We start from the raw sequence: 24508 nt of genomic DNA on the forward strand, positions 1-24508 counted from the left end.
ATTAACTGCATGCCAATATGCATTGGCTCGTTTTAATTACACATTTGAAGTAGATTGGCCTCTCTAGCGAGATTCCTATTCGTCAGTCTGTCCAATGTACATCGAACATGACCGACTGAATGGGAAAAACTGTTTCCATTGCAGTTTTGTGAAATATACCTTTTTTAAATTGACCTGAAAAACCACCTCATGTAAGCATAAAAACTTTTTCGAGATATATCAGAGAGTTTTTGCGAAATTGATGCGTTTCCAATTGGGCATATTTTCAATTCGCAATTTCAATTTGCACAATGTAAAGGGTAATGGAAATGCAGCTAATAACTCCATTTATCTGCACAGACCTTTTACACTCACAAACAGATGCTATATTACACACTACATGAAAGTACATATCCAATGAAGCATAAAAGGGGCACTTTAAGTCATTTATAACTGGTCTATGGTGGACAGACTTAACTCACCGTCGTCCATGATGGCGATGGTCACACCTTTGCCGGTGAAGCCCAAGTTCCAGGCTTCTGCCACATTGAGGTCCAGCCCTGGGGTTCCATCCGCTTGGCCTGTATTTATCTAATCAAACAATACAGAAAGCGTCACACGAGCTGAGCATCCAACGCACTGAAAATTAGATGTTGTGAGGGAGGAGGCGAGGTAGAGAAAATAAATGTCACACAGATATTACACTTTGCTGAAACCCTGCTGTGGAGTGTTTATAACTGACAAACTAAATTAAAGAATGTTCTCCTTGGCAAAGCAGACAGGGATGCCTGTCACGATAAGCCCTGGAGAAATAAAGAAGATATCAATGTATTTTGACTCTGGCTCATGCACCAATGTTGACGGTGATGGTTAATGAGGAAAATCATTTAAATAAAGAGTCATCAGCGATCACGACTAATACAATACAATCAGTTCCAATGCTGAAGGTCAAATGAAATGAAGACATTACGAACAATAATTACTTACAAGATACCACTGCTTGGTGAAAAGCGGGTCACTTATATTGACATCAAAGTTACTGATATCTCTGTAGCCCCTCTTTTGACGGCCAAACCCCTCCTGAGGAAACACATTTTTCACCTGAAAAACAAAGCAAAGGCAACTTACATTGGATTTCTTTTGATTTCAAGCTTCAGACTTACACTTCTTTCCTTGAATACCGTGTTACAGCAAACAAATACTGTAGCAATAAGGTAGCAGAGTATAATCATAATATAGCATGGCCCTATGCACCTTTTTGCTTATAGTAACACTTTATAATAAGGTTTCATGTGTTAACTTTAGTTAACTACATTAACTTGAACTAACACTGTATTCTGCAGAGCTGCGTTATAGCTGAATCAACTTTGTTTCATAATTGACAACATCAACATTGTTATTGAACAGAATTGAATCAACTCTTAATCACAACTATTACCTTTTTAGAGCAGAATTTACAGCAGAATTTGAATTTGTCTCATATTTGATTCTGTTATTTTCCTTTTTATTACTGATTTGAAAAACTGTATTTTATAAAGCACTAAAAATAAAGGTGACTTGACAGCATAACACTTCTGTTGGCATTAATTAAGGGGTGGTTGGTTATGATTTGACTTTTTAAACTTTAGTTAGTGTGCAATGTTGCTTTAGAGCATAAACAACATCTGCAAAATTACGACGCTCAAAGTTCAATGCAAATATTTTCTTTTACAGAAATTGGTTTTTAAGGACTACAACAAATAGCTGGTAGGAACTACAATGAGCTTCTTCCTGGGTTGGTGACATCACAAACCCTAAAATTTACATAAACCCCGCCCCCGAGAAAACACAACAAAAACGGCGGGGCCATGCTGGGCTGCTTTAGAGAAGAGGAAGAGTTGTTGTAGTAGAGTGTTGTTATCATGCCGTCATTTTGCGCTGGACTGCTTCACAAACGAGGATCAATTCAACGCTGGATTTGCACAAAAGATGAACATGACGGCACATGCTAGTGGATGAGTTGAATCAACTCCACAGCAACTACATCAATTTATCCACTAACCATTCAGAAACGTCCAGTTTCATTCTAAAAGTTGTAACTTCTTCCTGAGTCTCTCCATCAGTATCGACTCCTTTGAACAACGTAAGGCTGAACACCGTTAAGGCGGGTGCACACTGTGCGATTTATAATAGTCCTTTATGATTGTTGCTTGTGAGACTGTACGAACATGATCCTCATGTCACACCGTGGGATCTCAGCTGTCATTTATGTCAGAATGTACGACAGTCAAGACACGTTGAAAACTTGTCCGGAGTTTTACATCATCAACCCACACACATTCGGTGACAGTGAGCTACATTACACTTGGGACTGAAATGGTGGCTAACAAAGAAATCTTTAGCGTTAATTTTGATTACGGCTTATCTTGAAAAACGAAGGCCATTTGATGTTTGTCGTAGGAGAAGTCACACTGCAGGACTGTGCGCCAAATCTTCTGACACTGCCAGAATTTCATCTGAGGTAAAATTTGATCACAACGGTCATTAATCGGCTGTTGGTGAACATGTCAAACTAGCGATCAAAGACTACAGATTTTTGCCTAGGATCATAGGAATCTTTTAGGATTCTCAAAATTTGTCTCAGACGACCAAATCGTGGCCAAAATCGCACCGTGTGCACCCGCCTTAATTGACAATCCTTAATTTTGGCTGCGTGAGATTCTCCAGCTTTGTTGTTGTTGAGCTGTTAAAGCCCCGCCCTCTTTCTGGAAAAGGGGCGGGAGCAGCTCATTTGCATTTAAAGGGACACATACAAAAACGGCATGTTTTTGCTCACACCCAAATAGAGGCAAATTTGACAAGCTATAATAAATGATCTGTGGGGTATTTTGAGCTGAAACTTCACACACACATTCTGGAGACACCAGAGACTGATATTACATCTTGTGAAAGTGGCGGCATAGGACAATGTTAAATGTTATTTTCAACATTTACTAATGCATTTCTTAAATAAAAAGTTGCACAAGTACTGCACTATGAACAAACAATGAACAATTATATTTTTACTAAAAACTAAGATTAAAAACTCTTTAAAAAATATATTGTTCTTTGTTAATGTTAGCTAATGCATTTAAGTAATGTTTACAAATGAGGTCGTATTGTAAATGTTACCGCTTTTATAAAAACAGTGATTTTGGTCACACTTTATATTAGGTGTCTTTAAATATTGCGTTGATGTTGTATTGCAGAATACTTGTGCTGTTATTGAGGTAGATAAGGGTAAAGTTAGGACAGGTTTGGTGGTATGGGTAAGATAAGGGAAGGGTCAACAGTGTAAATATAGATGTAATTACATGTGAGTTACATGTGGACACCAGCATCCAAAACACAACATCTTCTGGTGATCATCCATGAAGTCTTATCAGTAGACACAAACAGCAGAGCAGAGCACAATATTCACAGCTTGTAGAGTTGTAGAGTACAGGATTACTTATGGTTGGATCGCTGTCCTTTAAACCAGCACACTAAAGAAAGCTTCACAGCGAGACCCTTCACCTCAACAGCAGCAGAAACCCCCGAAGCCCATCACTACCAAAGCATGACGTCAGCCATGCCTCACAGACAAAGAAACCCCCAATTACGCTCTCACATCTGCATGTGCGCTCGCTCCCGAAATAAAGACAAAACAGATCAAAGTCTGCACTCTGTTTCAAAGAGCGCTTTGATGGCGGCTCAAACCAGGCCCTCCAGACAACACAAATACTAGCATCAAATGAGCATTTTCATTTTCACGGCCATTTTGCTTGTTAATTTACATTGTGATCTTGATTGTATCAGCAAGTGTACAGACACACACATTAAAGAACATTTTAAGGGCAGTTGGGATTCTCGACCTTATATGAGAGTGTATTACGAAACATATACTTCTGGTTCTGCATTATGATTGCTAAAAACAACATTACAGTTGTGCTAAAATACACAATATACTACCAGCTATTACGTGAAACACCTGCTTCCCTTGTAATTGTCTGCAATCACTGCACAAATAACATATTTTTATTTACTTATACTTATAACTAATGCATAATAAAATCATGTTTTAAAGAAAAATATTAAGGCCACATATTATGTAGTAACATTTTATGAAAAATCTGTTGGAATAAATCTCTTAATTCAGCTCAATATGCGGCAAATTGCTACTTTGCACCTTTACATTCATTAAATTTCATTACCAAAACAAAAAAGCTAACAGCTGTCTGCGAGGGTACGAATAACTCTCAGTTGTGAAAATACTTTGCAGCAGCATTCTTGTTGCCAGAGACCCATGAGAGGTCAGAGCTCTTTGACCCCATTGATCCACTGCGACAGTAAATCAACACATGCAACTCCCATTCAGGGTCATTCAAATAAATGAATTCAGACAACATATCACCCGTATTTGGTGTCTCAGCTCACTAAGATACACAAAGCATATACACAAGATTCCAGCATATTATTCAGAAAAATTGAATCTTCCCATTTGGAAAGACCTTCACAGTTACAGAACCATGTGGTAGTACAAGTATGACAATTACGAACAATATAAAACTATTTCTAATGCATTATAGATAAATCTGACTTGAGGTTGTGCCTAAAGGTGCAATATGTAAGAATTTAGCAGTAAAATACCTAAAAACCACTAGACCTGCGTTATATATTTTGTTCACTTGAGTACTTACAATATCCCAAATGTTTCCAACTATTTGTAAATCGTGAGAAAATTGCAATTTTAACCAAGGCTCCGGGACGTGTGAGGAGTCGCCTGTCAATGTCGTCATACCCGCGTTACCCTCGGTTTCCGGTTTTATTTTGTAGAAACCATGGAAACACCAAAGACGCTTTAATATATTACACGTTTTAATAGACAAGGGAACAACTGTTTTGATATATTTATAGACAGAAAACTAATTATTGTTATATAGCTCAACACGTTTAGTCTTATTGTTTAAATCTAATTTTCTTGATGTTTTGCGAGTACCATGCTTTACCATGCCTCAGAGAAAAACACTATTTTGTGAAGTAGCTAACATAGCATAATCAGATGCAGCTTTATTTTTAGTAACAGTAATACAGCATTTTCTCCATCATACAATACGCTTTAAAATGAATTGCATGTCATTTATCAACACAAGCCATCCAGCATTTAATATGATATTGTAAAATCGATCTATCTTACTGCAGTGTGTAACAGTGTCTCACAGCAGCCGCCGAGCGAACGCACAGAGTAACGTTATAACATCATTTTCAACACTCTCAAATGTATCTAATATGATAAACAGAGCTGCGTTACCTCATACTCATGACTGGTAAAGCGGAAGCGGCGCCGGCGACTGTGTCATAATAAAAGTCCCGCTGCTCGTGAGGCGTGTGTTGATCAATCGCTCCAGCTCCTCGTTCAGCTCCACAACACTCGCTCCTGCTCTGCTTCATACTACAGTAACGTTAATAATCACATCCATGAACATGATTTCTTCCCGAGTCCTATCCCGATTATTTTCCACCAGCTGTGATGTGAAGACCACATGTCCCAAGATTCTGCTCTCAAACTTGGCATCATCAAGCTATGCCTTTGTTTTCAATAGGCCTCTAGCGACCTCTAGCGGACAGAAAATCTTAAATATTGCACCTTTAATGTCTGTAATAGGTCAATAGAGATGATTCATGTAATAATGCAAACTACAAAAAAACAATACAGACTTAATCTGGTTGATATATGATGAGTAAAAGTAGAAATGTAGAAAACATTTTAATTTAGCAGCTTTATCAAGTAAATTTTTATAAAGCACAGCTGATGTGCTATCACATCTTGTCTGAGTTTGAGTTTTGTTTGAGTTGTATTCTTCGTTGATTTCGCACTGTTTGCTGTTGTCTGTGATAGTGTTTTGTTTCCATGGTTATACATTGATTGTTTAACGCACTGCACCTGTCACTCATTTTGTTCATTGGTATATAAAGTGAGCCTGTTTTCTGATAGTCTTTGCTCGGTCTTCATCGCATTAAGTTGCTTGTTCTGCTCATGTTTTCTGAGTACCTTTGTTTTATTTTTTGAAAAAGACATTGCTTCAGCTGACAGTGTGTTAATCAGAATTTAGTGCCTGAATTATCGTTGTCATTAGTTTTGCTCTTTTGAATCTTTTGTTTTTTAACTCAATTTGCTATGAATAATCTTATTAAATATGCAAGTTCCAAATAAAAAGTTTAAAAAATAAAAGGAAATGAAGAACATTTAATTTGTGAAGTATTTAATTCACTGTTTTATCCACAAATTGGCAGTACCACATCATTAAATGTATAAAACTTTTTCCTCATATTACTAGGAGAAATGTGTATCATGATGTTACTGTTATAAAAAAATTACTTATACTGCACTGCATGTGCTTCTTTCTGCAAAAGATGACAAGAAAATCTAGCTCTACCAGGAGGTAGATTCAAGGACACGATAATTGAGTTGAACGAATTTGAGCTGAAGGTGGGAAAGTGACAGGTACAAGGATTAAATTGGCTTCACGGGTTTATGGCTCGATTCTGTCTATTGTAAAAATTCACATAATTTGCAGAACAATTTATACACTAGCATATATGGGTTTTGAAGGACACATTACCTTTCATTTACCAATTTCGCAATCAGTTGCATTGTGTTTTACCATCTGTGATCCCAAAAAACTGATTTATTATCTTTCCTGATTAATGGAACAGACATATGTTCTTAACCCTGTCTGTTTCTCTCTCGTGCATCTCTGCTCTGTGTACTGTATGTGGCGTTTCCTGTGGGACTGCGCTCAGAACAGCCTGTCTTATCTCCTCGCATCTGACATACTCGTGACTCAGATGTTGCTGCATCTCAAAATGGCACCGCATGCTTCATATGTGCATCACCCTGAACGCTTTCCTTTCCCTTTGCAGCCAGATCTTCATATGCAATTATATTTTAATCATTTGCATATATTCATTTAGAAGACTGCTTTATCCGAAGTGACTTTCAAATGAGAAAAGTACAAGTTGTAATGATTAATCCAAGAGAGAAAATAAGTAGTGCAGCTTTGCAAGTGTTGCGAGTGAAAATACGAGTGTTTCAAACTGGTAGCAAAAGTAAGAGGGTCTTTGCATAAATATCCTTCAAAATTTTATCCATAAAGTTCTAAAGAACACATTCTTATTTAAAAGAGTCTTTAAAGGTGAAGTGTGTAATAATTGCTCCACTAGCATTGTTGAATCAAAACCCAAAACCTAGAGCGATACGAAGAGCCACAGCACTTGGTACTGTGTATTAAATTGAACATGACATAATAATTGACCTTGTTTCATTAGCACAAGTTCCTGGTCTTAGTTCAGTACACTCTTAAAAATAAAGCTTCCAAAAGGGGGTTTAACATAGTAGAACCATTTCGGGTTCCATAAACTGAACCCAAAACTCTTCCTTTCAGTAAACAGTTGTCTTGGTGTGAAGAGCATTTAAATAATCTAAATAACCTTTCTCCACCTTTTGTGTAACGAAAAGGTTCCATAGATGTTAAAGGTTCCATAGAACCATAAATGCCCATAAAAAAAACAACAACTTTATTTTATTTTTAAGAGTGTAGCTCATGTCCTCTTTGCAATCCTTTATTTAAATGTAATAACTTGCTTTGGATTAAGACAAATGATCCACGGACCATGACGTTCAGCAGCAAAATGAAGAATGCTGTTATGCAACATCTGAACAGGACAGAAAGGGAGAGACTGTCCAAATGAAGAGCAAAGCAAATATTAGCAGTGCGTCAGTGTAAACAACCCGAGAGAGAGTGTGAATGAGCAGAGCACAAAAACAAGAAACAGATCAATACACAGCGCTCTGTGACAACACTTGAGCTGAAAATGATTGTGGCGATGGAGAAACCTCTCCTTCATTCTTCTGTATCGATTCTGAAGGGCCTTCCAGGGTCATTCGAAGACTCTTCTCTTGAATATGAATGAGAGAGATTGAGGTAAAACCTAAAGTTGAGGTAAATCCATCACAAACTGTGATAATTTCACTTCGTGCACTCAACTGTCGCAGCTTTAATTACGTAGAGGAGGGGGAGGGGGTATCGGACTCCGTTGTTAAATGACAAAATAACCTTATACAATTCACGCACTACATGGATGAGTACATAGTGCATAAGTACATAGTGTATAAGTGCACAGTGTATAGTGCGTCGCTTGGGACACAACTATAGATTTATATAGCTAATTACTAATTAAGATAAAAATTGCAAGTTACCATTTGGCTAAGTTCTACCAAGTAACAGATCATATTCACCAAAATACAGTAGAATTTGGACACAAAACCTTTGACGTCAACAGCATTTTTCTTCTCCTTTGTAAAAGCTGATAGCATAATTTTATAGTCTGTTGGGGTTTTTTTATTTGCATTGCAATTTTTATTTTATTTTTTTTTTCCCTGCTGTCCATGACCTGATGTCCGTTTTTAGGTTGTGGCCATCAGTAGAGACCCTCTGAGCCAAAGCACATCACAGTCTGTTAATGAGATGTGTGTTATTTGTCAAGATGATGAATGCATTGAATGTGATGGGACTGTCATTTCTTAATTTATTACCCTGGTCAATGGAATGGCCTTTAATTGAATCAAAACTCTAAGTGGGGAAGTTTTCACAGATATCATCCATGTAAGGAAACAGGCATAGAAAAATAGAGTCATTAGTGACTGGTGAGCTTTTTCTTTCTAGTTTAAAGTGAATTAAATAAAACATAAAAGTCAGACTGCATCCAAAATCGCATAATTCCCATTATTTCTAATTTGACATAAAATACGTCAGATTAGGCAGGAAAACTTACTAAGTTTACGTGAATCAAGTTGAAATCAGTTTGTTTTCCTGATGTCCAGAGAAGCTTTAACCGGCTTAATTTAATGCATCTTCATGCTTTGAAGATCTTTGCAAAACTCAAAGGCTGTTATGATGGTTGGGAAACATTTTATGCCAGCGGATGAGTTAACACACTCCAGTCGGAGCAATGCTTTCAAAAGGTTCAGCCCTGACGAACACACTAATAAATAATTCAACTCCTCAAGCCCGATTGAAACCCACAATTGAACATTAATAGCTGTTTAGTTATTAAAAGTGCAGAAACTGAACCGATCCTCTCATGTGAGTGCAAATTGGTGCTGCACCGCCTCACAGGATTATGGAGGATGATTATAGGCTTAAATCTTACAGATTGAAATCTTCCCATTTTCTGTCTCAAAAATACATCTATGGTTCATTTAGAGCAGAATTATTTCCTTATGAAATAGTAGTCTCTGCTCCAAACAGAAAGTGTAGTCTGTGTTTAAATGGTACCGTCACAGTTAAAATAATTGGTACTTATTGGATGTTCGCACTATAGCATAAAAAACAAAACAAACATGTCTCCTCCTGTCTAAACTGGCAGCTGTTGGTCAGAATATGCTGAGCTGGACTTTATGTACCAAATCAATCAACTTTAATCAGCTTTTTAAAATGCTATTCATCTTATGCTGACATTAAAACATACGTTATATATACTGATATTGTCATGGCACAGTATAACACAACCTTGACACATGACATTATGGCATAATTTTTAAATAATAATAGATGCCACCCTTCTTGCCCTAGACATGTAAACTAATGTTAACAGTTGGCCTCAATGGGTCTGTGCAGCAATATACACAGTAACAAGTGTTTCACGTCAGAGCTGTTACTATATTGTGTATTTTAGCACTGCATTGACCAATCAGCATCCAGGATTATAACGAAGCATTTTTATAAATAATAACGTAACCTCATTCAAACTGCACGATGTCATAATACCTGATAAAAGAGCACTTAAATATCAAGCCGAAAACTTGATTGACATGTTAGCCTTTAACTCGTACAAACAATGGATCTGGCATCAGATTAGCTATTGTTTTCCAATGACTGGCTGGTTTCTATGGGAACAAACACACTGTGAGATTCTGGTCTTACCCGATGATCCTTCGCCAGGCGGTGGATATGGTGAAGGCTGCGTTTCCTCCGAGTTTTAGGGATTTCCCGTGGGTAGAAGTGAAAAAGCCCTTCACCGAAAGGAAGCTGAAATGAAACACACCTCTGTTAGAAGGACTGCAAAGAGTCGTGTGGAATAAAACAAACCCAGTAGATGCACTTGAGTATGATTGATTTAATGTAATGTTAATGTTCTGTTTTCAAAGGTCAAAATACAGAGTGTCTGGTTAAATGGCAATATTTCATCTCACTGTGTTGTTCATGTGAATTCATAAACTGACACTCATACACTTATCAGCATGAAACTGTTTTGAAATGGGTCTAGAAAAGATGCTGAGATCGTTTGCGCATGCAATGTTTGCAAATGTTAGATAAAGTAAGATGTTTATGGGTCGAAATCAATGCCACTAATGCTTCCCTCAGCAATGATCATAGTGATGTGTATTACTGTATATTATAAACTGACACTCTTTGAACATTATAAGCAAGAACTTTATTGGCTTACACTGATCTACAAAACCTGGTCTGACACCAACTAATAAATATTCATCCTAATAAGTTAACATTGAGGAAATACGTTACATTATTTTTCATGCAGAATATGTTAAAATGTTTGCTACAAATCAGATCCAGTTCCATCCTTCTAAATGTAACTGTTCACTTAGAGGCCAATGTGAATACATCTAGGTTTAAATTCAAAGTGACAAAATATATTTATTATTATCCAAAAAGGAGGTGATCTGAACTTTATGGAGCACTAACACTCTTGTGTAATGCATGTTTAATTTATATTTGAAGCCAGAGGGCGCTCTCTCACAGAAAGTCCAAAACGGATTCGTAGAAGTAATAATTTATGATGTTCCAGGAAATCCCTTATATGAACAAAGGCATCCAGATATTTGCTGTGGCAGCAGCTGAATAAAAAGCTGAAACTTTTTGACTGATGAAATGTGATGAATCAAACACACGATTGCGATAATATATGGTTTATGTGTGTTTTTCAAGCCATCTCAAGGTATTTAGTGACAATTAAGTATATGAATAATGCAGTGCTAATTGACAGCCTTTTAATGTTTTTGAAAGAAGTCTCTTCTGCTCAACAAGGCTATTTATTTAATCAAAAATGCAGTACATTTTGTAATACAGTAATAATAGTAAAAACAGTGAAATATTATTACAATTTAAAACAGCTGTTTTCTATGTGAATATATGTTAAAATGTAATTTATTCCTGTGATCAAAGCTGAATTTTCAGCGTCGCATGATCCTTCAGAAATCATTCTAATATGATTATTTGCTGCTCAACATTTATGATTATTATCAATGTAGAAAACAGTTTTTCAGGATTCTTTGATGAATAGAAATTTCAATGAACAGCATTTATTCATTTATTAAATCTATTAAAGCATTTATTAAATAGAAATATTTTATAACATTATACATGTCTTCACTGTCACTTTTGATCAATTTAAATCAATTTAATGCATGCTTGATGAATAACAGTATTAATTTCTCTATCTTTTTCCAATGGCATCATTGTTTCCACCAAAATATGAAGGAATAAGTTACATTACACAATAAATTCACATAGAAAACAGTTGTTTTAAATTGTAATAATATTTCACAATATTGGTGTTTTTACTGCATTTTTTTATTAAATAAATGCAGCCTTGATGAGCAGAAGAGACAAAAACATTTTCCAAAAACATTAAATGTTTCCAAACTTTTGACTGGTACTGTAAATTTTCTGCCTTATTCTGTGATAATCTGAGGATTTAATGCACAAGTGTTTGTAGCACATAAAGGGAAAAAATATTACCGATATTATTGGTTATTGTTCAGCAGTGTATTTAATTTCTTACCAAATTAAAAGCAAGAGAAATAAAAATCTGTCAACTGGTATTACACCTGACATTTCTGTCCCCCTCACCTCTGAAATGATGGCTACACCACTGCCGCTCTGAAACCATTACATCTAAATGATATTTTGGCAGCTGCGTTTTTTTTTTTTTTTACTTTAGCTATCTAGTGTATATTACACTATAATTTATCTTTTATCGATTCTTAATTGTTCCTCTTCTCACAACATCTTTTCACAGTCAATAATTGTTCATTTCAATCTTGTTCTTAGGTGATTTACAAGCTAAGTTGTGATTGTGAAAATTCTGATCAAGGAATTGAAGTAAAATAAAGTGAGAGACAATCTCCAGAACCTCCAGTAAAACGAATAGAGGCTTCATCCCAGAGTCCAAACATTGTTTATCTATTTCAATTTTTTTGGTTTAGACAATGAGTTCATGAATTAGAAGGACAAAACCTCTCTCAAAAACAAAACAAAAACATGTCAAAATCAGTAAGCCATATGGTAATAAGGTGTTATTCCAATGCATGGCCACACGTGAGCCTCAGTTCCACACCAGTGATGTTTTGACATTTGACAAGGCTGATTTGTCAAGCTAATCAAGTCCTCTGTTCTGTGATAAATGGCCCTTTATGGAGATGGAATAAATAAACATTGGGATGTCAGATGAAAGACATGTTTACTATTTACACTAGATTAATTCTCACTCATTTTCTTACTGCTCCTGATAACATTATAGAATAACATAAGCATAATCAAAATGACAAGCTAAGCTATTTTCAGCAAATTTGAGAGGTTGATGTTTTGTATGTGAATATTCCTTATGTGCTGCAAACAAGAAATTATGTGATTCAGTTGCGTAATGTTATCACAATCACCTGCATAATTGTATATCTACAATCTCCACTAGTCAAAAATATCTGCAGGATTTCTATTGGAATCATAATTGGGAAACCAATCCTAACAGAATCAAATACATGCCGTCCAGGAATTAAATAAAATCCTACTGGATAAATTGAAATTCCTTTCAAGTTTTATTATTTCCACATTTTTATTTGAAGTTAGGATTGGCAGTTCCACTAGGAATCCTGTGCATGTTTCTTTAGGGTTTCTGAAGGGAAAATGAACTCCGACTAGTAAAAGCCTAATGATCCGTATTACCATTAAAAACCAATAAACTGTAGTCAGCATGACTTTGTAAATGGATGTACTTCTCAACTTCTGAGACTATATTTTGCAGAATGAATGTAGTACTTAATTCCAGTGGTTGTGTTTCTGTTGTAAACAAGAACACCTTGTACTCAGATTTACATGATGATATATGTGCTTCTATATTATTGCATAATTATAAAAAAAAACTGCCTTTGTGCCTGAAGCAAACAGGCATGCATGAAATTGGCAGTTTTGAAGCCATTCTGAGGTGCATACTGTTACTTGCCTTCCTTGCACTCCCAAAGCCATGCTCCAGGGCAAGTTGATGAGCATCTTCATTCGTCCCCTCGTGCAACTGGACCAGAAAATGATTGGTAAAGATGAGCTCCTCGTCTGCTGCAGCTATGAGCGCCCATGCACTGAGCAGTGTGAGAGCCACCGCTGTCCCATCTCCAAAGAATCCACGCATCGTGTTATTTCTGCTGTCTGTGAGTGAACGCTGTCAAACGGAGATCGCTGTGAACGCTGGACCGCTTCAGCAAGGCTCGTCAGGACGCATCTCCTCAGTCATCGGTGGATGAGGTGCGCGGAGTCGGACCGTTCGTCGAGCGAGCACCGTGTTTGTGTGTGGGACCGAATCTGCATTTTCAGCCTCCCTTTAATCTATAATTCATCGGCATAAACGTGTGGCTCTTTTGCATGTGACGTTCCACGGAAAGATGCCCAATAAGCTGAAGCGGGTGTGGCTGATCGCCTCTCTCCCTCCCTCAGTAGAGTGGATGAAGTGCTGTACTTTCAGCACCCTGGAGAATTCCTCCATCCGACTCGGGTTAGTTTAGTCTACTTTACCCAGCTCGGATTCATGAGGAATCCCAACACAAAATCATTTCGACGCGTTCCTCAGTTTGTAAACGAGACTTCAGAATAATTGCAGCTCGTATTTCTTAAATTAGCTGTTTATTTGAAGTGTAAATGTTTCCTTTGTAAACTGTCCTTTTTGGTAGCCTATCCTAAAAGTTATCTGGGGGATGGTCATCATTCAGCTACTCACTTTGTTCCGCCAATTCCAAACCTTTTGTTTTGTTTTGTTTTGTTTTGTTTTGTTTTTTTCACATTAAAATGAATGAGGTCCGTTCCTGTCAAGCTCCAGAAAAAAACAATAAAGCACCACAAAATATGAGTAGTGAAGTATTGTGAAGTTACATGATTTCAGTTCTCAGATCAGTTAGGCTAATCTTGCTTGTGCCATTTTAATTTGAGGACAAGATTTTCAGGCTTCAGAAATAATGTGTATTGAAACACTGATTGAAACCACTATGGTGAATTCAGATCATGTGGGCCACTTTTTTTTAATGTGTAATTTAGTATAGTTTTTTTAACGCATAGTTCACCCAAAACTGAAAATTTGATGTTTATCTGCTTACCCCCAGGGCATCAAAGATGTAGGTGACTTTATTTCTTCAGTAGAACACAAATGATGATTTTTAACTTCAGCCGTTGTGGTCCATCAGTCGCATAATGCATGTCAATGGGAACTCCGTCTATAAGAGTAAAAAAACATGCACAGACAAATCCAAATTAAACCCTGCGGCTCGTGACGACACACTGATGTGCTAAGACACAAAACGATCGGTTTGAGCAAGAAACTGAACAGTATTTATATCATGTTTTACCTCTAATACGCCACTATGTCCAACTGCGTTCAGCACTCGGTTAGTGAGGTCTGATCGTGCTCTGACAGCGGCAGTGATGTCTCGTGCTTATACTTCAATGAGTAAATGAGCCTGTAAACTGCTCAAGGCAGTTGGACATAGTGGTGTATTGGAGGTAAAAAATGATATAAATACTGTTCGGTTTCTCACACACACCGATCGTTTCGTGTCTTAGCACATCAGTGTGTCGTCACGAGCCGCAGGGTTTAATTTGGATTTGTCTGTGCATGTTTTTTTTTACTCTTATAGACGGAGTTCCCATTGACATGCATTATTTGACTGACAGACGGCAACGGTTGGAGTTAAAAATCATCATTTGTGTTCTACTGAAGAAACAAAGTCACCTACATCTTGGATGTCCTGGGGGTAAGCAGATAAACATCAAATTTTCATTTTTGGGTGAACTATCCCTTTAAATGTGTCCAGAATAGCTATCATAGTTTTAGTGACAATGACATAAATTATAAACCAAGTATGAAAAATGTCCAGAGTTTTAGATTTTTAACAAAAATTTAATTTGTACCCGTGGTTTGCCCCACAGGTGGGGTAAAATGCTTACGGTCTGACAAAGCAAGTTGCTTTAGCAAAATCAGACTACAGGCAGTTTTAGCTTAAAATTAAAAGGAATACAATCAATAATTATGATTTACAAAATGATAATATCTTATTTGAAAAAAATTGTTAGCTGATGCTAACTGGCTTGCTAGCTAACTAGCTACCTGATGCTAATTTGAGGTCATTTAAAAAAAAAAAAAATAAAGTCGAAATATTTTTATTCAAGCACCTAGTTATACTACATTTGATTGAAAAACAAAGTATCTGATGTTCAGAACAGAGTAACTACAGTAATTATGATAGTGAGAATGGGGCGTTTTATCCCACAGACTTTGTTTGAAAAAATTATTTTGTCATTCTGAAAATATAATTATATTTTCCTAAAATAACATGTAATCCCTGTCTACATGGATATTATTCTCATATAATATAACTGTGATGTTCTACAAAACAAGCTTTAAAACTTCTTTTCTTATTGCTGAAAATTAGATCATTTACAGTGATTTACTCTTTACTGACTACATTTACTCTTGTTAATGTAGTCCATAGTTGCAACAAAAATGTATCTTGACTTTATAGTGGTTATTTTGGAAAAACAGTGGGGGGGTTACACCAAGGGGGTGTTTTCCCCCGCTCTACCCTACTTTTAACTTTATGGTCTGTAATAGTTTTATTTTAATTCAGTTTATATAATGTGTTATTGTCAAGGTATAGACCTTCTGCGTCACAGAAATATAATGTTAGCCTTGAAATAAAACGCAGCCATCTTTAGAGTGTTGTCTTTGAACTTCTGTTCTCTATATATTTCTAAGGCATCGCTGTTGAAGTGTAATTAGCTGGTGAAGTTGATTTACTTATTGTACAGTTAACAAAGGTTATCATGTGCATTGTTGTGTTTGCGGCAGATGCCATAACAAATGTCAGTAGACCGGGAATATTTTAAAGAGGGTGGTTCATTCATAAATCTGTAAGATCTTACCTTCATGCTGTGAAAATACAAACCAGAAGACAGAACAACACGAGGGACGGTAATAAAAAATATAAATAAAAAAATATATATATTTTTAACAAATCCAAAAATCATAAGTTCACTCAATGCATGTATAAAATTCTAAACAACTGATATAACATGTTATGTTGACATTACATTTGATGAAATCTTAATATCAGAATATTCAGAAATCAGGATATTGATGAAAATTAACTCTAACATATTAAAAAATATGACTTAAACACATGTGACAACAAATAGGCATAGGCTAACAAAAAATGAATGAGAGGACCATATAAAATGTTTTCCTATATCTGTTTTCTCTAAACACTTTAAATGAACTTTAATTGTGTCTGAATTTTAACGCTTTATACTCTGCATCTAAATTTTGCTCTCATCATTTCTTCAGATTCTTCACAGATTGAAATGAATATCTCGCCTTCCTCTCTGTTCTTTCCTTTCTTCCATCTCTGACTTGAATTTCCTGACTGTACACCCATTTCTGTTTCGAAAAAAGTATATTATACATGTCAACTATAATATATCCAACAAATGTCAGTTTATTTATTTGAGTATAATTACTGAAGGTTGACCTGAATCCCACTTAATCTAACATATTCAGCCAAAGTGGGTCAGCAATATTAAACACCTTTCAAGAAACACATTTTTAAATTTCTTTCTTTGCATTTTGTTAACTAGCAACAAACAAAGCAGGAACTGCTTTTTTTAACGTTTCAGTTCAATTTAAATTTCTATTCCACAAAAATTCTTAATTCCTCGTCAGAATTATTGTGAACAATATGAGCAGGAATGTGTTACAAGGTTTTGATTTCATGTTGACATTCTAGATTTTATGCCAGTAGCCTTTGCTGGCTTGGCTTCTTTTTTATATGCAAATGAGGAGCACTTCTTCATTTAGACTGAAACACTTCAGTATGTGAGTTTCCATAGAGGAGCACGATTATGAAGCCAACGAGGGGCTAAATGTCCATCATCCTCACTGCGGCGTTTTCCGACTCCTTTCAGCGCTGAAGGCTTCTTTTCACAGAACGCCCATTACTAACACCAATTAAATCCAAACATGGGGTCAGGGAGGGATGTGTGTACAAACAGATGTTGTTTTACTGAGCTGTCATCTGTAGAGTATACGCGGCAGACCCAGGGAAAACTTCTGTGTGAAGCTGTTCTGTGATTGAACGTAGATGTGATGCTGTAGAGTCATTTGTTATTGGGGTTTCTATTGAAGTGACCTTTTCAGTCTGTGTCTCTGAATAGGCTCTCGGTGTGAACGTGTCTGAACATCACTGTGCGTTCGGCAGAAGCGCTGTGGCCTTGTGCTGGAAGGACAAATGTCTAGCAGGTTAGAAATTAATTAAGGTCTGTGTTGACATGTCATTTTACAGTCTTCCAAGGAAAATAGTTTTTTATTTACTTTTTATATTTTTATTATTTATCTGGACAGCCAAAAAACACGTTTTGTCCATAAAAACCTATTCAAATTGTTTTATCTATTTAGCAATGTGAAATATAATGTGGAAATTATGAAAGCAAAATAATTCTGAAAGAAACCTATCAAAATGAACAATGTTTGACAGAAATATTTATTTAATTAAATATATTGTCATTTAAGGTAGAGTAGGCAATTTTAGAGAGGCTAGCACACTCTAAACAACCTAGGGTTTTGTTTTTGTTTTTTGTTTTTTTTTTTTTGGAGGGGGGGGGGGTATTTTTTTGTGTAACCCAGATCCTGGGTCAGACGTAACAACACAAGAGTTGAGTTATTTATCGTGGGGTTTTTGCGCCCTCTTCAGGAGAGAGCAGTGCAGCTCCATCAAATTGGTGCATGTCTTCGGTAAAATACAGTTTTGTGTACGTTTTATTTTATCTAAAAATTCATTATTGTTCTGTATATCATTTTATTTCATGCAAAGCAACATACAGGGGTGCGATGTGTCACCTAAACGAGTGTCGTGTCAGTCTTTTCGCGTGATGGAAAATGTTATGATTTTATTCAAACAGATACAGAATATAAATACTTAGGATGTAAAAATATAATATTTAGGGACAGGTTATGGAGTCAGTCACAGCATTTTTCGTCTATGAGTAAAAACGCAGGCGGCGGTCTGAAGTTATCAGTTCCCTCGCTGAACGTGAGCCATCTCCGGCACGAGATCCAGCGATGTTACGGTGGAAACGGGACAACAGAGACTGATCCATTACACTTGAATTACTTCTAAATGTTTCATTTTTACTTCTAATATTTGTTAAACAAGCTTAAATGTAGGCAATATAAAATATGCTGTACTATAAAATATAATCAAAAATAAAGGAATTATCATGCAAACCAGTGGTTGTGTGGAGTATTTAAAAAAAGCTTTTAGGATTTCAGTTAATCTGTAAACATTAACTCATGTATGAAGTAAAAAAAAACAAAAAACTAGTATTATAGTAAAAATGAATCAACCCATTATGCTGGGTTAAATAACCAACCCAATTTGCTGGGTAAAATTAACCCAACATGTGTTCTGTCCTATATTTAGCAGCCCTTGGATTGAAAACAACTTAAATTGGCCACGCCCCCTTCAAAACACATGAACGCATACAGCCAGAGCAGAGTCTGCAAAGAATCACAAGAGATGGCGATAAATTACCTCATTTCTCAAAGCACATAACATTACAGTAATACTGAACGTAAACAACTTACAAAGCTCTTTGTACCACCTGACTGCTGCTGATTAATTTCGCCGTTGATTGTGTTGACATAGAAACGCATAAATCTCAGGGTAGAACATTGCAGGTTACCATCTCGTAATTATGGTTACAACATGGCGTGAACGCAGCATAAGCTCGTTGTTTTGGTTCAGGAGGAACTGTTAAAGGAGGTTGCTGTTTATCTAACGCAACGCGCTGATGACGTGTGATGTCTGCATGAGCAGATGGGCGGAGATATGCAAATACATATGCTGACATCGTATTCAGACCGAATGCAATGATTGGACAATCCAGAGATTTCCACAGAAGATATATGTACATGTTTTAATATTTAGAGCACTTCTTTTATTGATTGCTAACAGAATGTGAAGAGAGTATCAACCAGAATAATAAAAAGTGTTTATGAAAAAAATTGCCTATACTCTACTTTTAACTATTCATTGCTCATGAATTTGCATTTTACCTTAAAATGTAAAAACAATTCTTGGCAATTAGTGACAAAATTGGGCAATTTTCTCACCAATTAGTGACTCACAAACCCCTTTCTAAAGGGACTCTCTTGGGGATCCATGAAATTGTTGCTAATCAGGAACCCAACAGAAAATAAACAAGACATTTTCAAGCATGCATATTAGGAATGGTGAGAGGTTTACCTCCTACTATTGATTACATTTGCAGTGCTTACTCAGAGTTTTTCATTAACTCAAATTCATTGTAACTCAATGAAAAATGTAAAAATTGACTAAAAGTGGAGTAAAAGATAATGATGACCTGACACAGTTTTAAACATTTAAAAACATACACTCTTCCTTATACAGATATATCAGTTTTAACCATAAGGTTTGATGTTGAAAATGTTTACTTATTTTTGCCAACACCTGATTTGTCACCACACTGGACTAATGCAACTGCATATCTCATAATGACGTATACTCCAGTTAACTCATAACTGTCTGATTATACACTTAACCCTCTTTTGCTCTGGCTGAAGGATAACAGTATGAGACAAGAGAGATCGCTCAAACATCCTTAGATAGCATAATTTTGTGGAAAATTAATAGAAATGCTCATTCTTACTAAAGAAATGTAAAATAAACATATGATGTTTTATTAATATGTTTCTAAATGTGTAAGTCTTTGGACTTAAAAGCCTCAATGGAGTTGTGTGCATTCGTGTGATAACAAATAAACAGAGGCAGGTATGTGTTCTCTTTTTATATCAAATAATGATAAATACCAGTTTGATTCAGAATTATTGATGCACACTCCTGACACAAATTAATAAATTACTCTCACTGCAACAATTAATCTTTGGTCAAATACTGATGCTGGAGTCTTAAAGGGATAGTTTACCCCAAAATGAAAATGACCCCATCATTTACTCACCCTCAAGCCATCCCAGGTGTATATGACTATCTTCTTTCAGATGAACACAGTCAGAGTTATATTAATTAATGCCCTGGCTCTCCTAAGCTTTATAATGGCTGTGAATAGAAGATGAGATTTTGAAGGAAAAAAAAGTGCATCCATCCATCCATCCATCATAAAAGATATCCACATAATAATAAATAAATAGATATGATGCCACTTTTACATTAACCCTTGTGTATCAGTTAAAAAACATTACACAGGTTCATAGAGGACAAAAATGTCAGTGTCAAAAAAACTGCCATAAAAATAGACTCATCTTAAAGAGATAGTTCACCCAAAAATGAAAATTTGATTGCCGTCTGTCAGTCGTATAATGCATGTCAATGGGAACTCCATCAATAAGAGTTGAAAAAACATGCACAGACAAATCCAAATTAAACCCTGCGGCTCGTGACGACACACTGATGTCCTAAGAGTAAGATTTTGTTTGGGCGCAGTACCAAATTTTCCCCATTAGATGCCAGCAAAACTCACAGTGGTTGGATTTGTGATTTACAGTAGAGTTTTTCTATAAAAAATAAAAATAAAAATAAAAAATGGCTCCATCTGGTAAAAAAAAAATAGTAAAAATTTACATTTTGAAGCCTTGCCAACAGAATGAAAGCCTTTAACAATAATTGCATTAAATTGCATTTAATAGTTAAATGGCTCTGGGATTAAAAAAATCACAGTTTTAATGGGTTTTAATGGGGACATTTTTGTCCTTAAGGTCCTGAGAGGAACTACTTTGTGTACCTAGTGTAAAATAGATTTATTAAAGAAAATGGGGGTGAAATAATAAAATTCCAATAAAAATACACATCTGTGCCAAAATGTATGCAGTTAGCATTAACATGTTAAAAAAATATCTAATTTTGGTCTAATTTAAAGTAAACCATTGGCAGATTATTGCTGAAGTAAAAAAAAAAATAATAATAAATGCTATAAAAAAAGTTAAATAAAGTTTATGAAAATGATTTATGAACATTATTTTATGTAAGTTTTTATGAAACATGTTAAAACAGGTTGAACTCGAAAATTGCTATAGAATAAAAGCCATTAATCTAAACAAGCTATGTTTCAAATTTAAGTTCGATATCTCAAAAAATGAGCTTTCAGTAAGATTTTGTTTGGGTGCAGTACCAAATTTTCCCCATTAGATGCCAGCAAAACTCCACTGGTGCACACAGTGGTTGGATTTGTCATTTGCAGCAGAGTTTTTCTCTCTCAAAATTACAAGCACACACACAATTTTTACACACATACAAACCACTCTCTGACATCCACACCAACACACCCACACAATTATAGTTGCATAATTTATCCATTTGGCTCTATAATATGCATAAGCAGAAAACAGAAATAAAGTGAGTATTTGCTTTACAGTCCAAACGTGTAAAAAATAGAAAAAACAAACAAACATTTTGACGCCTTGTCAACAGAATGAAAGCCTATTAACAAAGATACCATCATTTTATAGTTAAATGGCCCTGGGATTAAAAATTACAGTTTAAATTGGTTTCAATGGGGACATTTTTGTACTTAAGGTCCTGAGAGGAGCTATTTTGTGTACCTAGTGAAAAATGGGGGTGAAATAGGAAAATTCCAATAAAAATACACTCCTGTGCCAAAATGTATGCAGTTGGCATTAACACAGGCAAAACGATTAAAAAGGTCGCACAGGTTAATGCCTGTTCATTGATCTTTTTGTTCATGTTCACTGCATTAGGAGGCTTTCTGCTAATGATCCCCTTTTATTCACAATCTCACTCCATACGCACCTCCAGCTCATTATCCGTCCACTGTTGCTCCAGGTATTATGTTGGTAAATCATGCATGTGTCCTCGCATTACAGTAACAGTAGGAACAACCAGGCAATTGTAAATCAGTCCGAAAGGCGGGTGCTAATCTTGATGAGCGTGTTTGCGTGCACTTGAACAAATCCTCGCACACCTGCAATTTACAGGGGAGAGATAATCATTTGTGCTGTTTGAGTTCTTCTGTCCTTGTTCATAGAGAGGAAAAAATAAGGCTATTTTAAGGAATTTTGTTTAAAAGTCCATCAGCATGAGAACTCCAAAGAGCCAGGTGTTAACAGCAATAATAGATACATTTTTTATTATTATTATTATTAATTTTATTTATAAAGCACATTTAAAAACAACCCAAGTTTGACCAGTTTTCTGTACACAAAATATTAGAAGACAAAACTAAATGAATACACATTATCGGTGCTGTACAAAAGTAAACTCACACTAAACACATTATATATCGACCTGTAAACTGCTGTTTAACCCTTATGCGGTCTTCGGGGTCTTTTTGACCCGCAAATGATGTTTGCTCAAATTTTTTAAAAAAATGTTCTCTTTGTCCAAATGGCATGAGACTTTGTACTGTGGTTAACACTTTTAAGATCTACAAATAAAAAAAAAAAAATTGGAGTGATATCTTGTTTTTATGTTAGTGTAAAAAAAAAAGTTACGTTCATGGTCTTCAGGGTCTCTGGAGACCCCGGGCAACAAAATGTAATTTTGTAACAATATAATATATTTTTTAAAAACCAATGTAATTTTACTCTGTGTATTAATGTTTTTTCTCAACATTTGTGCAGTTTTTGGAGGATTTGTGATTTCTTTTAAATTTATATAAATAAATTAAAAAATATTTTTTGAAATAGGCATTTTATGCATGAACATTACAGGCTTTTTTTTTATGTAAAATTCACTTTATAAAAGGCCCAGATTTCTAATTTTCATTCATGTGGATAACATGGATAATTTGACATGGTTTAGTGTAAGATTTTTGCCCATCTTTTGAAAAATGCAGTTTTAAAAGTAAAAAAAAATATATCACTTTTACCAGTAGATGGCTGCAGAGCTCCACTATTTGCTATGTGCTATTTGAATGACTGAAAGACGTCTTTGCACAAGTTTTTTTTTTTTCAGTTGGATTCATATCTAAATGTTATGAAATCACAATTATAACAATAAAAATTACTTTGTCAAAGTTTAGCATTTTTTGTGCAGGGCAAAATCAGTTTTTCAATAATAATTTTATAATAAAAATAATAAAATAATAAAATAAATATTTTTTATTTTTGTGTGCGTGCGTGCGTGTGTGTGTGAGCATGTCCATTTTGTATTGGGGATGTTTTTTGCATTTTTGGAAGTGTGCCACTTCATTTCTGTCTATGTGTGTTGTGCGTTGTTTCTGATTTTGAGAATGGATTTTGTCCAGTTTCTAAGTGGGGTCTCTGTGGGTTACATTATTGATGATATTATTGAAAAACAGATTTTTTTTCAGTACAAAAAATGCTAAACTTAGTAAAAAGTAATTTTTATTGTTATAATTGTGAATTCATAATATTTAGATATGAATCCAACTGAAAAAAAAACTTGTGCAAAGACGTCTTTCAGTCATTCAAATAGCACATAGCAAATAGTGGAGCTCTGCAGCCATCTACTGGTAAAAATTATAGTTTTTTTACTTTTATAACTGCATTTTCCAAAAGATGGGCAAAAATCTCACACTAAACCATGTCAAATTATCCATGTTATCCCCATGAATAAAAGTTAGAAATCTGGGCCTTTCATAAAGTGAATTTTACATAAAAAGCTGCTTTTGCATAAAAACCTATTTAAAAAAAATATTTTTTAATGTATTTATATAAATTTAAAAGATATCACAAATCCTCCAAAAACTGCACAAGTGTTGAGTAAAACATTAATAAACAGAGTAAAATTACATTGGTTTTTAAAAAATATATTATATTGTTACAAAATTGCATTTTGTTGCCGGGGTCTCCAGAGACCCGGAAGACCACGAGTGTAGTCCCTTATGCGAAGACCGCATAAGGGTTAAATAGGTGAGTTTTAAAAACCTACTCTCTATCAAAGATTGCCGAACGTAAAAAATTGCAGTAGAGCTAAAGTTAATCATCTTGCCAAACACAAAGGAGCCATCTTTTATCTATAAATAAATCAGAGTTTATTTTGTTCTTTAGATTTTGGGGTGAAGAAGCTTTGGGCAGTTCAAGCCTTGCATGCGGGCTTCCATCTGACCGCTCCCAGGAATCAGCCATCAACTCCGGCATTCTGACAGTGCTGGAAGTGAAGCGGAAAAGCTATGTCAGCGCT

The 24508-nt window shown here is 35.5% G+C and overlaps 1 protein-coding gene across 1 annotated transcript in view; it reads right to left on the minus strand.

Annotated features, from left to right (window-relative positions):
- pcsk2 (proprotein convertase subtilisin/kexin type 2) overlaps positions 1-13795 on the minus strand; it is a 65581-nt gene extending 51786 nt beyond the window's left edge. The window contains exons 1-4 of the mRNA XM_048205933.1: positions 13279-13795; positions 9963-10067; positions 967-1080; positions 462-570 (exon numbers count right to left, since the gene is read on the minus strand). Coding sequence (XP_048061890.1) covers positions 462-570; positions 967-1080; positions 9963-10067; positions 13279-13461 — 511 coding nt within the window. The 5' untranslated portion in view covers positions 13462-13795. The remainder of the gene's footprint in view (positions 1-461; positions 571-966; positions 1081-9962; positions 10068-13278) is intronic.
- Positions 13796-24508: the final 10713 nt, after the last annotated feature.

Source organism: Megalobrama amblycephala, linkage group LG10 (genome assembly GCF_018812025.1).
Source record: "Megalobrama amblycephala isolate DHTTF-2021 linkage group LG10, ASM1881202v1, whole genome shotgun sequence".
NCBI classification, from domain to species: Eukaryota; Metazoa; Chordata; class Actinopteri; order Cypriniformes; family Xenocyprididae; genus Megalobrama; species Megalobrama amblycephala.